At 42.4% G+C, this 18,102-nt stretch overlaps 1 protein-coding gene across 3 annotated transcripts in view; it reads left to right on the top strand.

The window, feature by feature from the left end:
* The first annotated feature begins 1,863 nt into the window (after positions 1-1,863).
* LOC136435847 (GDP-L-fucose synthase-like) overlaps positions 1,864-18,102 on the top strand; it is a 39,546-nt gene continuing 23,307 nt past the window's right edge. Inside the window, exon 1 of one of the 3 annotated variants that reach the window (XM_066429561.1) lies at positions 1,864-3,025. In XM_066429561.1, coding sequence (XP_066285658.1) covers positions 2,896-3,025 — 130 coding nt within the window. In that variant the 5' untranslated portion in view covers positions 1,864-2,895. Of the gene's footprint in view, positions 3,026-15,172; positions 15,285-18,102 lie in introns of those variants that run through there. The other 2 variants (XM_066429564.1, XM_066429563.1) reach the window with 2 other exon arrangements.

The raw sequence follows: 18,102 nt of genomic DNA, 5'->3' as shown, positions 1-18,102 counted from the left end.
GACCCCAGCAGATTTAGAAGTTTTTTTTTTTTTTATGTTACAGCATTCTACAGTGCACGGATGACCTGTCACATCTGTACTATCTAGAACAGGGCGAAAGAGTCGAGCCAAGCTTAGCACAAAACAGGGAGAAACAACAAGAAGTGTGTCCAGCCCTGATCACGCACCTCGTACCAGTGGGAAAACAACCTCCAGATGTGGAGGCTCAAAATGTCACGTTAGTGCCTGCTGAATGGCAGGCCCTCTTTCTTACTGCCAATCACTTAAATATGTATGGGGTATAGTAGCCTGCAGCTGCCGCTGGAATCATGTTATGCTGGAATGAAGGCCGGAACACAAATTCCTGGTTTTTGTCGGCCATATTGCTTTTGCGGCCAAACATTGGGGTCATGGGAAGTGCGCATGCGCGATAGAGCTGGTAACGCCATATTTGCGGTGTGCATATCCGGCCACCTTCCCGACTGGTTGTCCAATGTAGCATCAGAAAAAACTCAGTACATTATTTAGATATATTTGTATATATAGAAAGAGATACGAATACATTAATATATAGATTGGTAGAGATGATAGATAGATACGTTCTTAGTAAGCACAACAGCAGGTGAGAAAGAAAACCACCCCCTTCCCCCGAGCCACTAGTTCTAAGATGACACATGATTTTCTGTCGATCCCCGATTCCTACATTATTGGTTTAAATACTCTCAAGCGCAACCAATACGTTCTCAACGGTAGAACACTTTAAAACAAACACCAACTGAAATGTAGATTGATCATCCTTACCGTACTCTCCAAGCAGAGGTTGGTTGGCAAGATTATGAACGTTTATCATACATATGCCGTTTTTTGTCCGCTTTCCCCGGAGAGAGCGGACAAAAACGGGACATATGATAAGAAAGGTCACATCGTCCCCACCAACCTCTGCTTGGAGAGTACCTTACCCTGAAAATACCCTGTGAAGCAAGGCAGCAAAAGCCGGTATTGTGCTTATAGACCTATTTCCAGTTACGGTGGCCATCTTTAAATTATCGGGGTCAGCTGGGGGTCATGTACCAAAGTGAGGCTTGGGCTATGATATGCCTATAAGAAACATATAGGTATGCCATCTTTGGTGGTACATTTTGCCCTTCTACGGTGTCTTCACTTTATCTCCCTCCCAATGCAAAATGGACTGTTCCGAAATCGAATTTTGAAAAATACACGCCCATTTGAGAATGAGCTATTCCACTGGCACCTCTAGTTAAATCGGCGAAAATCTTACCCTGGTCAAGTCGTAAAGGGATTACTCCTACTGTGAGCTGTCCAGCAATTGGAGGGGTGAATTGGCCGCGCCCCCATAACTACTTAAATCCATAAAATGATTAGATCGTCTGTCAGCCCACAACAATAGCAGGGACAGATTACTATAATAACTGTCAGAGAATTCTATTTTTTTTTCTGTACTGGTTTTTCTAGGAACATCATCAAACTATGCAGGGGGACTCAGATATCTATCAAAAAGTCAAAAAATCCAAGGAAGTTTCAATCAGATACGATCCCTCGGCTAATCAAGACAATACTATCTACAACTTTCAGTTTTGGAAAGTCAACCTTACAGTATCTAAAAGAATCTAGATTTCCAATGTCTTCTCCAGATTATCCTTGGTATGTCTAGAGATATGTCTTTTGGGGATTTTTGCGTCTACTTGTCGGAGTAACCAGAAATTAGACCGGGGGTCTGTAGTGCAAGCTCTGTGGCGAGAGAGGTACCATGGCCCACATCCTGTCCGGTTGTAAAACAGCGCTCTCGCAGGGGTGGTACCGGTGGCGACACGACAGAGTTATGATTACAATATCGAGCATCATTGAAGTCGAGAGGAAGAAAAAAAGGCCACTTGGAGACGAGACGCGGTCCAGCAGTTACATTCGTCAGAGAGGGGGAGAAGAGTCACAGCAAGCGCGGTCAACAACATTTTGCAGAAGGCATAGTCATGGGATCTGAAGGTGGATTTGGGAAAGAGACTGCACTTCCCTTCAGTTGTTCAGCGTATGAGAGAAAGAAGAACAAATACCAATACCTGCTACAGGAGTGTAGGGATAAAGGATGGCAGTCTTGGCTGTTCCCAATAGAGATTGGATGCAGAGGATTCCCAGCGCAGTCAGTTTGGAAGATGATGACGTCACTAGGAATAGCAGGGAAGGACAGGAAGGTAGCTATTCGCAGGATGGGGGAGGCTGCAAAGAGAGCCTCATGCTGGCTTTGGAACAGGAGAGAGGAGGTATGCTGGAAGCCTGGAAGAGCACGGGCAGTGAGCTGGCCACCACTACCGACCCGACAGCAGGAGGGTGTTACGGATAAGGGCTGAAACACCCAATGAGAGCTGAACCGTCTGACGACATCCGACTTACTTCAAGCGACAGCACTCCACTTACCCTCGGTAAGTGGAGTTTAACAAGCATCATAGAAATTTGATGTATTTACCGAAATAGAACTGTACATGGAACTGCTAGCCAATGTCCCAATTTAAATAGCAAGCCAGTGTTGTCATTATTTTATTTCTTGACTAACTGTCCTGTCATGATAAGTGTCATCCCCCATCCTGAGATAATGGTAGGGCCCAGAACTGGGGAGAGGTCCGGTGTCAGTGACCGGGGTCAGATGGTATCTGAGAGTTCTGAGAAGTGGCCGGATTGTTCATGAGTGGAATAAAAGAAGTGTGAACCGAGATCTTGGGTTGTTCCGTCTGTTCTGTGGATAGAAACTTGTCACATTGGCGTTGTTCGGCTTGGATCAGCGGAAAACCTTGAAGAATCGGTGGGTCAAGGCCAGGAGAACTTTGTCAGAACTAGGAGAACTGTGCCGTTTGGAGAAGCCTGCAGAAACGGACACTGTGGCTGTGTCCGTGGGTGTCTGCGGAGATGCGTATACACGTGGCGGGGAAGAAGGCTGCGTCGATCAGGGGTTCGGGGCCAAGAGCAGACTCCAGGAGGATTCCGTTCCAGGACCCAGGCAAGAGGACCCGTGCTGACGAGGAAGCAGCCAAGAATAGTACATAAGTTTGAGTGGGAACTGGGAAATTTCCCGTCGGTGGAATTGTAGAACACTCGACTTTTGTCAGTTTAGGACTAAGAGAGAGAAAGGACTTCCGACATAACTTTAGCTGAATCGAACAGTTGGTGTTTTTCTTATCATTATTCAGGATAGACCTTCTGTTGTTTGTTCCTGTTGACTTTCTGTTGTGGGGGTTGTAAAAGATAGAGATAACAAGCCTGTTGTTTTGTCAGCATATCACATCTGGGCTGAATTTGGGGAACTCTATACTGTATTTGTAGGGGGTAGTACATTGTTGCAGTCATAGGGTCCCTTCCCCAGAGAGGACAGACTTGCTTGTTGCACATCTGTTTTGAATTTTACTAGGGGACGGTACATTGCTGCAGGCAGGGAGTCTCTAACCTGTGTGGTCATGGATGTGTTGATAGCACAAGCGAAGGAGATGGGCTAGAAGGGCCATACATTCTAGAGTTTGTTGAGAAACAGCAAGCCCTTGAGAGAGATGAACGGGCGAGAGAGCGCGATGCTCAGAGGAAGCACGAGCTCTAGATGGAAGTTCTTAAGCTAAAACAAGCGGAGGTTGCGGGAAAGAAAGGCGATGGGTACCTCCTAAGGTTTGAGCGCTTTGCTCGGGCCAACAACTGGGAGGAACACCTATGGGCGTCCACGCTCAGCGCTCTACTAACAGGGAAGACCCTGGATGTATTCAACCGCATGTCAGAGACACATGCACAAGACTATGAGAAGGTAAAGGAGGCTGTGCTTAAGAGGTACGAGTTAACTGAAGATGGATTCCGGAAGATGTTCAGAACCGAGCTCCCTCAGGAGGGAGAAGCGCCCGACCAGTACATTACCCGGCTGGACAGGTGGCTGGACCTAGCCGGGACGCCGAAGACGTACGAGGGGATATGTAATAAGATTATCCAAGAACAGTTCCTGGACTCGTGCTCTGTGGATTTGGCGGTGTGGCTCCGCGAGAGGAAGCCCAAGTCGCTGGAGGAGATCGGGACATTAAGTGAGCAGTACCTGATCGCGCACGATAGAAATCTTGCCGAAGGTGCCCGCCCACGCAACTCACCAAGTTCAGGAGGGGGGGGGGGTGTCGACCAGGAAGGGCGGTCACGGTAGCTCCAGGGAGCTCGGGGGAAGTTTCCGCGGGACCTGTTACCACTGTTACGAATCAGGTCATCTGAAAGCAGATCGCCCAAGTTTGAAGAGAGAATCCCGAGAGAGGAAGGGTATGCTCGCGCAGAGTATGTTCGCACAGGGGGGAGCCAAACCCTGGGACGCGGATGGAATCTCGGAGAAGAGTAGGTACAGCAGCAGTGGAGCGGTAAATGGCCGGAAGGTAACGGTGTACCGGGACACCGGGAGTTCAAAGACATACGTCAACCAGAAGTTGGTGCCGTGGAATGCCTATCAAGAAGACAAAATCAGGGTCAGGTTGGCCAGTGGGACGGTGGATACCATTGCGTCACGAGTAGGGCAAGTCCGGTAGCAACTCAGGAGAGTAAGAATGAGTCGGGTGAGGACGAAAATCGTGCTGGGAAGACAAAGTCGGCAGTGCCGCGGTATCAGATCCCAGCGAGGCGGAAGCAAGGGTATCGAGACGTGAAGTGTCCTCTGACGGCAGACGTGAAGAGCAGAAGTATCGTAGAGGAGAGGATACAGAAACTCATGAGGGAAGACCCTGTCTTCAGGCGGGGTCGTCTGCGTTGGCTGCGGAGGCAGCAGGAACTCATGAGAGAAGCGGGAAAACGTGGCAGACAACAGGAGTATGGTGTAATGAGGGACATGGATAGAATGTAGCAGGAACATGACATGTGTTAGTTTAGATTTGTTAGATGCTAAATTAGGATAGTACATGATGTTAGAAGATATCTGATGTATAGTTCTTCCTGGGGGAGGTGTCATGATAAGTGTCACCCCCCATCCTAAGATAATGGTAGGGCCCAGAACTGGGGAGAGGTCCGGTGTCAGTGACCGGGGTCAGATGGTATCTGAGAGTTCTGAGAAGTGGCCGGATTGTTCATGAGTGGAATAAAAGGAGTGTGAACCGAGATCTTGGGTTGTTCCGTCTGTTCTGTGGGTAGAAACCTATCACATGTCCTTCAAGCAAATGTCTTTATGTGTAGCCATACTTCAAATTCTTATCTGTTGTCTATCGATTTTAAACATGGCTTGAAGAGTAACTTGTACATGGTAAATTGTCTCAGCCAGGCCTCCAATGTTGTGCTGCCAGGCGCATACTGAAGCCAATATTTTACATTATCTTGAATTTATATAGTTTTACTGGGGTCTTTAAAATGGAATAGTCGAAAACACTTGCACTACAATTTAATGTTGAATTATCAACCCAGTCAATTCAACTGTTACAATCAAACTTCAAAAATCAGAATTATTGACCATTTCAAAATTGACTTTCCAAAAACTACCCCACCATCCCCCATTAAACAGACTAACCATTCATTGTTTTCTTAATCAGTCCGTCCAAGGACATTATATAATGTCCTTGGTTCGTCAGCCTGATGTCTTCATCGATTTTACGAAGAAAGGCGGCTCGTACATCATAGTCATAAAAAAAAAATAACGATGCACAAAAGAGAATCACATGACAATCTTGCCTCGAATTTACATTTTGTCATCCGCTTTAACATTACCTCAGATTCAATATTATCATCATCACCACAATATCATGATATAGCAGCATTCAATATTTGCCACAATATGATTAACAATGAGGGGTTTAAAGAACTCTATTTACTGCAGTCTTGAAATTGCTCACAGTTGGAATAACCGGGAAAACCGAGGCTGGCAGTGCGTTCCATATAGTCTACTTGTTTTAGGTACATATGAAGTAAAATGGAGCTGAAGAGTGAGATCTATATGGATGTTGACGAGGTATGGGTGGCTACTTGTGGTTGATCCTGTCACACAAGTTGCTAGTGTCGGCATGATTCCTGTGAGTTCCTCGGAGGGTTGCAGGAGGAAGTGCCGGTAGAAGGTACTAATACTGGCCACTTTTCTCCTATGGTCCAGGGAGGATATTCCTGCTCCTCGTGGGTCCCATATCCGCAGCCTTCCTCTGGCCATGGAGTCTGTCTAGTAGGTTGAGAGCTGTTGTGCCAGCTCCGCTCCATATTGGGAAGCGTATTCCATGCACGCTCCTCCGAGGCGTCAGCAAACCCCACCCATATAGTCTGGAAGCCTCTGTGTAAATACGTGCAATGCATAAACAGATCGCATGGTGGCGTTATTTGGTTGAATTACGGATCATGGGACCGATAAGGGGCTGGGACTGACCGCGCACGAATCAAGGAACTGCTTGCGCAAACTAACCTGGGTACGAGATGGTAGCTGTTCCGCGGAGAACACCAACTCGCTCCCGAAGCGAACTCCCTCCCATGGCAAACTCTCTTCCGTTACATAATTCCCCTTTCTGAAGGGATAATCTAACAGCGCCAACAATAAGGTACTTTTAATATCCATTTCTTAGAACAAACAAAAATTGCCAACGTGTGTATTGTTTAAGGCCGTGCTAGTTAGAAGAAATAACGGTTAAACCCGCTACATGCGCTCGTCCTGAGCGCAGGTTTCGGCTTCCCTGCCCTGCCCCCGGGAGAGGTGATCCTAGAAGCAGTGGAAAATCGGGCATGGCGAGAGGCCAGTATAATTGACAACTGGACCCTACAAAGCTGCCCTGTAGACATGCCTGACCCCAAAACACGGACAACATTCCCTTTACTGGTATCTTTTCATAATAACAAGAAACATTTCAATGTTTACTTTGAGCTTTGTTTTCTGGTGAACTGAGGTACAGTAAATATAAAAGAAAAGAAGAATATTATGTTGCAGTTTCAGAGGATTCGACAAAGTTTATATTTTGTGATTTTTTGTTGCCTCCTGGTAAAGAACTACTCAGCAGTGACCCAGACAACTTACTTACATAATAAGCCAGGCAGTTTACAAATTAATTGAAGGTAGCTACACCGGTTACGCTTACATGTTATTGTATACAACTCGCTAATTGATACATAAAGATCGAAGTTCATAGCTCTGTCTGTTTTACAAGGTCTTATTTTGAAGGATAACCTAACCGAAACCCACCAGTGACCCCATTAGAATCTTCAATGGCCTAAAGCCATAGTAAATAGCAAAGGCATGCTGCAATGAAACAATTTCTATTAGTTATTACTGGCAAGTGATTTTTGACACATGCATATGCACATGTACAAAAAGGACATGTAAATTTAGAATAAAAAACCTCAGAGAAAGTTCCGAATGCTAGAATTCATACACGATACAGTCCAGTAAGACTAGTTAGAGGCTAGCCTCTGACAATATTTCCCCAGTTTTCCCAATGGGAACCAAACCTATTAGGTGTCTGGCTAGAACTAGGATTAACCATTACACGCCTGCCATTCTACTGCTGCCCACCATATTGTCTCAGGACGAGCGGGTTAAAACTAACAATGTAGAAGATCGCCCATACTGATGTGCACTATATAACTACTGAGGATCTGTCAACAAACAGACAAAACAAAAGAAAACAGACAGCTATAAATTCCAGAAAGTTCATTTCGTTAAGCTTGATGTGATATAGTTTCTAAGCCCATCATTTTAACCTTTGGCTTCTCCGGGGCGCTGGGTACGAGCGCGTAATCCATGGGGAGGGGGGATATACGCATTGTACACTGTCATCGAAGCCTGAAGAGGAAGAAGGTCTCTAGTGCGTCCAATGATGTATAACCACTTCCTAGCAGTCTTTTGGGCAAGGTTTTTGATTAATGGAGTCCAAGTATTGATAATGGTGGCACCAACAAGGGCAATGCTCAGTGTAGGATTTAACTCTTCATTCATGAAGTAAAGAGGAGAACGGGTCTGTTCACGTTTCCCGATTACAATCATCTCCTCAGTTTTACCAGCATTTAACATTATACATCAATCAGGGGCCCACTCGTCTATGCTATCCAGCACATTGACATTCTGCCTTATATTTGGTATACAAAACCCATGAGTTATTTGTTCGGTCGTTCTGCCACCTTTTGAAAGCATTTTGCTTTCTTTGGACTGCGGATTAACAATCTTCATTGAACCAGGGTTTATCAGAATGTGTGATTGACTTGGAAGGTATGAACAAATCCATGACATCTTTGATCTTGTCTCTCAAACAAGACCATGCTGCATCAGCCCTTTGGCCCTTTAAGAAAGCGGACCAGCTACCATCAGCCAGGTTGAGCGCATTCCATCCAAATAGGCATGGCGGCCTTAAAAAGGTGACCTCTGTGGGGGTACATTTGTTCCGTCATGCCTTCCAGTTTTGGAGAAGTGCAATAAATAAATAAATAAATCGGCTTTGCCATCATACAAGGCCAGGTTTACTCTGTGTTAGAAGTTTATAGTTTGCTACAGAAGTTACCACACAGTGGTCGGAGGATCCAGGCGGTGCACTAACAGTCATGACATGGTTGTCTGGAGAAGTGATGAGGAAGAGGTCCAGTTTGGGGCTGTTCCCATCCTTCTCAAGCCTTGTCGGCTCTTCAACAAGCTGGTGGAAGTTGTTCAGAATGGCAAATTCATATGCACATTCTCCGTGTACATCTGTTTTATTACCGCCTAACCAGTCTACATGATGGGCATTCAGATCCCCAAGAACAACAATTTCAGATCTCGAATGAAGTTCTTGGATATTGTCAATATTCTCAGATAATGCGTCATACACAGTGTCATCATCTGATGGCCGCCGGAAGACAAAGAACATGAAAATCTTACGGCCTGAAAGAATCGACTTTAGGTAAATAACTTCATGACGAGGGTTCTGAAGGTCAGACATTCCTGAAACAGTAATATTTTCACGACAGTACGCTACTAATCCACCCCACCTAGAGTCATTGGGTCTGTCCCGTCTAAAGACGGAGTAACCGTGTACCACAAGTAACTCAACGTCGATCTTACTGTTATGTTCAGGAAAATTTCTGATGCATAGAAAATGTGAGGTCTAGTGGTGAGAAGATCATATTCTAGGTAGTTCAGATAAGAACATAAACCTCTAATGTTTGTAAAGCGTACAATAAAACCATTTTTGCGCAACTGGGTTTGATTGGACATCACCACTATTAAGAAGCATGATAAAAAGAGGTAATATAAGTTGGATCGCAATTCCATAATCTCGTGAAAGACTTAAAGGGTTCATCACCGTTACATCAGTCCATTTCGAAGCTTTTTTTTTCTTGTAACAGGACAATAGGAAATAAGATGACTTGGGCAGTCGACCCAAGCCGAATGATAAGACCATGGGCGATGAGATAATTGCCTCTAAGACTGAAACAGGGTTTTCCCCTTCACAGCATCAAGGGTGACATCCCCGTAGGGAGCCTGGCCGGTGTCACAGGGATCTCGCACCCCCGTGACTTTGCACCCCATTGACTTTGCACCCCCGGTGCGAAATCCCTAGCGATTTGCACCTCTCTGATGATCTTGCACCCCCAGGGGTGCAAAATCGCTAGGGATTTCGCCCCCCCCAATCAATTTGTTAGTCCCATACTATAGTATGTGTTCTGTTACGGCATTCATAATTCACAGTGGCTACTATCAGATGCTATCTTTTCAACAAATTGAATGTGAATAATAGTAAATGAACGTTACTTCATGCGTATTTTTGGTTGTAATTTCAGTTCCTGTAGTATGATAATACCAACATACAGTAATTGTTTTACGTTTACGAGTATATAATGCAAAAATTACCTTTTGTTTACCTTCATGTTATTTTGACTAGGTATGTTCCTTTGGTTATTGATCAACAAAGACAAGACAACACATCAAATTGAATGTATCTAAACTTCATATGCTTTCATTTTTCCGTCGGGACCAAGCTTCAATAATTTTTCAGCTTACAGATGTGATTTTTGTGGTAGAGACTGTCATTCTTGTATAGGGCTGTTTAGCCATAGTCGATGCTGTAGGGTTGTTGTGAATTAGGATTTTACCATGGTCAATACTGACCGACGGAGGCCACATATAATTCAAGACCCGTCATCCATTCAATATGTGATATATTTTGTATGATAAAATGTTATTCAAGTCTCCTCACCCTGGTTAAGTGATTTTTTGGACCCCCAGGAAAGAGGGTGTTGGCTGCCCTAGCGACGCATAGCAACCACCTTTGACCCCGATTTCCCCCATTGTTTGCTAATTGCCCTCTCTCCGCCTACTGCGAAAACTTTGCAGGAGGGGTGCCAGGGGGCCAGGTGAGCTCCTACCTGGCACCCTGGAGGGTGTGAAGCAGGGTTCTTTGTATCATTGTCTGGGAATTATTCATCAGCAAGTGTCTATTGGGCATGATGTCAGCTTTCAGTGTATGAAAGAATATTAGATTTTAAAAAAAGTTTTAAAAAACTCAGGACCCGGCACTACGAGAAAACTGTTTCTTTAAAAAAACAATTAGCAATGGAGAGTCTGCAAGATAGACTTAACAGGTTAGAAGGTATTCCTTGGAATAAGAACCTTGATATATCTGGGGATGTGCGATTTTTTGTGGAGTGTCCCTCCCACAGACTAACTGCAAGTTCGTGAATAAACGGAGGTTTAATCCTTACTTGAAACACAGAGAAAAACAAGCTGGATTTAACATTTCAGCTTTGATAGTTCCCAAAGTATTCTACCAATGTTGAAACATTTGGGCTATCCATTAGGGCCGCGAGAGGGAAAAAGATTATTTTCAAACAGACGTTTCGTTTGGGGGGTTAGGAGTAGCCGCAATTTTAAACGGTGTCCTCCCTACTAGACCCCTGATCGAAGCCTTTGCTTGAAAGTTGGAGAATACAAACAATCGTCAGATGGTCATGTCAGATGAGCATTGGCTACATAGTGAAACTGGCGGGGCTATACCACGCGGCAGGCGGACGAATTTTACGTTATTATTCAAGTCTCGCTGAGCCCGCGGAGTACTTCGCCTATACCTACCTAACTGCCACCTCTTTTAAAATAGACGTTGCCGTGCCCGAAATTCAAATATCTTTTACATCAATCAACTTTAGTCTAGGAGACTTCAAATAACATGTTGTCTGGCCACGTCTGGTGTATTGAAAACGAAAATGCACATTCATTCTACTTATTTACAATGTGAGTACAATTGTAAATCGCAAATGTTTTGTTTCCAGATTTTTGTGTGTATATGTAAATACTGTATCTGATAAGTGTGGTGGAATAACGTTCCATGATACATGTATTACATACTGAAAATTTGTACTTGATCCATGTTTGTATATTGTTGAAAAACAAAGCCAGACCTAGAATGTTCCAACAGAATGGGCCAATTAAAGGTGTGATCCAGCCATGAGGTACATATTGTTTTACCCAGGTAGTCTCTCAGCTTGCTGTCTGCGTGCTATGTCAACAATTTGATTAGCTGTATTGTCCACTTATTCAAACAAAGAGGTCATATTTCACCTTTGGAGGAATAGAAAGTTAGATTTTGTCATCTCATTTTCTTTTAAGTTGTGGCTCACCGTGTTATATTTTTTTCCAGCATAAAACATATGTATGGAAAGTAGACATGTTGTACTACAAAACTGTAGAGTGACCATGGTGGTCAGAAATGCCAGTACTTTGCTTGGCCTTCATGAATATTTGAAACCAGCAATTTTTATGCAAATATTAAACACATTTATGAATATCTACCATGTAGTGTTAGTACAGTGCCTGGTCACTCTACAGTTTTGTAGAGTGATCATTGCTGAAAACACACGTGTCAAATTTGTCTAATAAAAATTGAAATTGAAGAGCCACATGCTGGCTAAAGTTTGAAAATTTATGACATGTTTAATATTTTGATACTAGTAATATTAGTAAGCAATTTTGAACTACCATTTGGTCTGACCATTTCATATAATGATGGTTCTACACTTCATTAAAAAAATTGCTTAGCCATCATCCTATAGTGCTGTAGCTAAAGTTCAAGTGACCCGTTAATTAGGCAGCAGGGGTCAACTTTGACTTAACGAGTGTGAGTCTAAAATAATTTTTAAAGTCAATTATGAACACTGAAATAAAACTATGAACGAATCGTACTCATGGCACCAAAGAAGAATATTACAACGAATCATCGTGCCCAGAGAGTCACCATCACCGCATGGACGCAGAAAACAATTTTCCACTGTCATAATTATGTTGTAGAATTATATGAACTAACGTTACGATCATACAGTCCGAATTTGTCACACAGTATGATCTTCATTCAGATGTTCTTTTTTTTTTAATTTTCCAGTGGATAAACAGTTGGCATATCCGGTACAAATGTGCAGAGAACGTGGGCTGCCTTCAAGCAAACTTGAAAAATTTGAAGATTATTCAAACAACAGATCAAGTGCTTGGTGACGAAAATTAAATTTCCTTCTTCAAATTTTCAAACAGAAAAGCTTCTTCAGGAGAATGACTTGAAAAATAAATTACTGATACTGTACTAGTCAGAAAGTAAGTTGTAAGTCTCCTGTACTGTAGTTAACTTATTATGTGTACCAATCAGAGATCTTATTAGAATGGGTAACATAGGTATTCATACTAATAATAAGCACCATTCTGTTCTCACTCTGATAGATCATGATATTAATTAGCATATTTAACTGATTAATCATTGTAATAATAATTTAAGTATTGACATTGTTTGAACATTTTTCAGCAAGCTAACAACATCAGTGAATTTATGTTGCAGCCAATATCAGTGGACATCATTAACCATATCTAGACGGGGGGGGGGGGGGGCTAAAAGTGCCAGCGCCAACTTTGACATTGTATAACTGCCAAACGACGTAGTTTCTTTGATTCAAAACCCGCCGTACGTGCGTCATCTTTAAAGGTCGTTTTAAATGGTTAAGTTATTGCTGCACTTCACATTTCACACAAACGGTCTCTAGCACGCGTGGATATACATATGCCTCTTCAGATTAGACAGCGAAGTAAACTGTTTGATACAAGTTTTACATGTGTACGGTTTTTCCCAAGTATGAGTCCGCATGTGGGTTCTAAGGTGAGCAGACTGTCTAAAGGTTTTAGAACAATTTTGACATTTGTACGGTTTCTGACCAGTGTGTGTCCTTCTGTGAGACTGCAAAGTGCTGTGGTGCCTAAACTGCATCCTGCAGTCTTTACACATGTGCGGCTTCTCACCCGTGTGAATCCTCATGTGATCCTTCAGATGTACGAGCTGACTGAAGCGTTTCTCACATTTCTCACATCGGTACGGTTTCTCGGTGGTGTGAGTCCTCATGTGTATCTTTAGAATAGTAAGGTTGCTGAAGCATCTTTTGCATTCCTCACAACGAAATGGTTTTTCACCTGTGTGGTTTCTTATGTGTGTCTTCAAGTTAGACATCGTGATGAACATCCTGCTGCACAGTTCACACCTGTACGGTTTCTCGCCAGTATGCGTTAGAATGTGTGTCTTAAGATGTCCCAGCTGGCTAAACTGTCGGTTACACTGCTCACATGTGTAGGGCTTCTCACCAGTGTGAGTTCGGAAGTGTCGCTTCAAACCATTTCGATTAACAAACATCTTGCCACACTCGCTACAAGTATAGGTATAGTTATGATCTCTTCCGTGATCATTCCTCTTCTCCAATGGTGTCAGAAAGCCAACTTCTGCAGTTGTCATGTCGAACAAATTGTTGAAAAACAGTTGAACAAATCGATGTCACTATCTATATCATGGATGAGAAAAACAACATTGTAACTGTTTATCATCACTCTCTACATAAGTATTAAGCATTGTTGTTTGTGTGCCTTTTCCCCCGTAATAAAGGTTTTTCACTCACCTGCATCAATAATACTTATCAAATGACTTACTTCAATAGCTAGGTATCGTTATTGAAATGTAAATTGGTAAGCCTTTTTTGATGTAAAGTAATAAAGCTTGATATATGCGATTAATCAGCAAAAAAATGTTATTGCGAATACTGAACAAGAGAAATTAAACATACATATATTTAGTTGCTAAATATCTTACATAGACATAAGAACAAACTGACAAAACTATATAACTCCCCATTTCATTGAGGTAATCAGAAGTCATGGATTCTTAGCTTATTTAATTGGTGCCGGATCATAAAAACCTGATTTACACGACGAAAAGAGAGGCGGTGACGTACGACAGTCGTCCCAACCATTTCATTTTCAGACAACATTAATATCTTATCTCGCAAACTTTGTGATTGAACACTATTAACAAGTAACAAAAATACAGACCTGTTTTTGCAAACAACTGTTTGGAATTTACATGGTAATATGAAACATACCTACCGTTCATAGTAACTATCATTTGTAGCGACTTGTTTAGTTAAGAGTTTGCAACACAATAATCCGGAAGCCTGCCATTATTCCAAAAAATGTGACCGCACCACTTGAAGGTCAAGCCACGATTTACCTAACAGGGGACAGGCAGGAAGGGTCAGAAGATAAACTGGGGCTGAATAATTAGCGTCGGGGTAGGGGTTATGTGATTATTCGTTCAGTCGACGGGAAACGTGAATTTCTGTCGGCAAATCGCTTATTGTAAATGTTATCATGTCATGATGGATACCAATTTCAACAAAAACTGGTGTGAGGTATGTCAAATTGGTCGAAAAAACAGGCTTCAGACAATGTAATATAGGATTAATTTTAAGCACTTCTTTCTACAAGTCTACTGTTGGGCATTCTCGAAGAAATTCCTGTTCTTATCGAGCCAAATGCACAGCACGGAAAATACACTCAATCAAGTTTGTGAAGTCTGTTAACGTTAAAAAGATCGATAAATATTTCCAAAAAAAATGCATTAGCTCAATATAAGTATTTTGATAGCCTGAATAAGAAAAAAGGTGATAAGTCTTCTCTTAGGGCATGGTGATTTTTCTAATCCATTTTTGGTTAAACACTGAAACACACACGAAATAAATCACACACAAACTCACACACACACACACGCACACACAAACACGCCCGCGCACACGCATTCGCAAGAACATACAATTTAGGGCATTTAGTAACATGATAAAATGTTTGGTCTTAATTGAGTAACGTACAAATGCAAATACATTGTAAAGGTACTTAATTATGTTGGTGAAACATCATTGGTTGGCTCACCAACCAATCAGGCACTCAAATGTACATGTGATCTGCGCTCCGTACTAAAATGGATATGTATGTCAGACTATTTCCAGTTCTGTAAGTAGAGTCTTGCACTTTAACTGGGCTTAGACGTCGATGTCTTGAGTGTAAAGCTGAGGTCTGTTGACGATCTTTATTTGATTTATTCAACCAATATTTTAGGTTCATGTGCTAATATGTATCGTTTATTACTGTTCAATAATGATTATACTTGTTAACTCATGACCACAACTTTACTAATTTTTCTACGTACAGAGTATTTATATATTTATAAAATAACGACAAGATCTATTCGGCACTAAGACTGCTTCGTAGCAAAGAACGGGAATCTACACAATCATCCAACTTCATTTTGGTTTGTTAGCAGAAACTCATGAACAATACTAAATGACTTATCGCATATTTCAAACTGTTTCCGTTGATAAAATTGACAAAATAAATCAACGGAAACAGTTTGAAATATGCGATAAGTCATTTAGTATTGTTCATGAGTTTCTGCTAACAAACCAAAATGAAGTTGGATGATTGTGTAGATTACCGTTCATTGCTACGAAGCAGTCTTAGTGCCGAATAGATCTTGTCGTTATTTTTGTACCGATATAAATACACTGTACGTAGAAAAATTAATAAAGTTGTGGTCATGAGTTAACAAGTATAATCATTATTGAACAGTATTATTTTACACAATGCCAAAGCAAAATAATGTTATGTTGCTTGGTTTTTTAAGTGAACTTCAGAAATTAAGCCATTCATATACATAACAATCTGATGAGAATCCGGTGATGATTTGCGAAGTATAGACATGCGTATTTAAGGTACAATGGCGTTTTCAAAGAAAATAATGAACAGAATAACGCAAATTCACTACACATGTCAAAATCTAAACATTTGTATACTGTATTGATATTTTGTCTTTCCTGTTTGAGATAGCCTCCTTCCCGCCCTTCCAAGAGCGATGTTGTTTATTGCTCAGGGGGGGGGGGGGTATTATTTGGTTGATGGGACCGCATATTCACGATCACCAACATATCGGCCAGCTTATTATGCCGGGAAGATCTCGTCTACGCCCGCTAGAATGCTCTAGCAGAAGCATTAATCATTAATGCTGTCTTTTAGGAAGCACCGCGAGAAGTAGTTCACACCATTGCAAGACGCAATTTCCACGTACAGAGCAGACGTGACGTGACGTTTGCTACCTTGCAAATGTTGGTCGTATTGTTTTTGAAATTGTGATATACATTACCATTTTTCAAAATCCAACATCAGTGTTCTATAGGTCGGGAAATGGTGCTCCTCCAGAGATTTCGGTGCTAGAGACTGTGCCGCAAGTTTCATTTCCTTCATTGCTTTATATTCACGTTTCTCCTCATCCTTGAAGATGGTGCTTTTTAGTGGTCAGTTCTACGGCCGCGATGTGCGGACTTTTGAACTAAAAGTGATGAATTTCACGGCCGTCGGAATTCGATCGGTGCCACGGCTTTTGACGAATTGATAAAACATAAACATGTTTCAATCAAATTAGTTCATAGACCCAGTCGTTCGAAAACGTCATCTCCTTTTTCTCACAGTTCACAATCGCTTATACATGTATATGCTTAATCTATAAATGAAATTAACTACAGCAAGTATCATCGAACATAGATAGCAAAATAATGCATTAGCCATTAGAGCCCGAAACTAAATTCAGTTAGTCATGGACATCAACGGGTTGACAGCTCTGGTACCGCAACAGCTGTACCATCTATTGCTGAGTCAACACGGTTCCCATACACCACGACATTTTCCTTCAAACGTTTCCCTGCACGGGTAGCGTTTTAACCCGGGAAATGTTTATTGTAAATTCCTGTCCGTAGGCTAATTGCAATTACACGTACATGTACATGTACATGTACATGTTACATGGAGTTGACGGACAGACAATATGATAATGATGATCCAATGTGTTCTGCGGCTCAGAGGTTGTGGAAACCGCCTCTGGCTGCTTTCAGTCTATTTTCTTTTCTTTCCACTGTGCCTTCTTTCCTGCGAGCTGCCGTAGCTCTTTGAGTTTTTCTCTGAGTTTTTTTTCTGTTCTTAGGTCTCCAATTCCTTTGTTCTTAAGGTTTGTTTTAGGAAACTTAGTAGGTTTGTGCAATGTCATTCTTTCCTGGCCTTGTATTTGTTACACCCCACTGTAGCAAATTCTAGTGCCTTTTGTGCTAGAGCGTCTTCGGGCATGCGGAGGATGTGCCTAAGCATGCACAACCTTAGGTGGTTAACTTTCACTGACAGTTAGGTGGTGTTGCACATTTTAGATATTGTGGTGCCATTGGTACCCTGTGATTTTGCGTAGGTGTTTCCGATGACATGCATCAAGTTTGTCCAGTTCTGCCTAAGGCACTGCCCAGCTGTTGCAGTTGTAGAGCATTATGGAGATGCAAGTTGCGTTGTATATTTGCAGCTTTTTTGCCAGGGGAATCTTTGACCTACGGATCCACAGTTTCCAAAACGATTGGAAGGCGATGTTAGCCATGATGCAGCGTGCCTCTAAGTCTGAGGAGCTGCACAGTTGCGGTCCCAGGATCTTACTCTTCCTCCAGCTCTCCACTCCTCGGAGAGAATCGTCATTCTCTCCTGTTTCCTGAGTGTCAGCCAGGTAGATGTGTAAATTCTGTCTTACCCTCGTTGACAAAAAGGTTTGACTCTTTGTGGTTTTTGGCAGCTATTGGGAGGAGTCTTTGTAATGTGTCCTTTTTTTCATCAATAAAGTCCACGGCATCCTTATATTCCATTTCTAATGGCATGCCTAGTTCGGAAACTGGAGGGTCTTGTCTTGATGAACTCCTCCGTATAGATGACAAGAAGCAAGGTAGCAGGTAAACAACACCGGGGATAGACTATCTCCTTGTGGGGAGCCAATAGTGGTTTCAAAGTCTGCTGAGTAGGTATTTTTGACT

Source organism: Branchiostoma lanceolatum, chromosome 5 (genome assembly GCF_035083965.1).
Source record: "Branchiostoma lanceolatum isolate klBraLanc5 chromosome 5, klBraLanc5.hap2, whole genome shotgun sequence".
In the NCBI taxonomy this organism is placed as follows: Eukaryota; Metazoa; Chordata; class Leptocardii; order Amphioxiformes; family Branchiostomatidae; genus Branchiostoma; species Branchiostoma lanceolatum.
The sequence above is the reverse complement of the archived record's forward strand: the minus strand, read 5'-3'. Positions and strand labels throughout refer to the sequence as shown.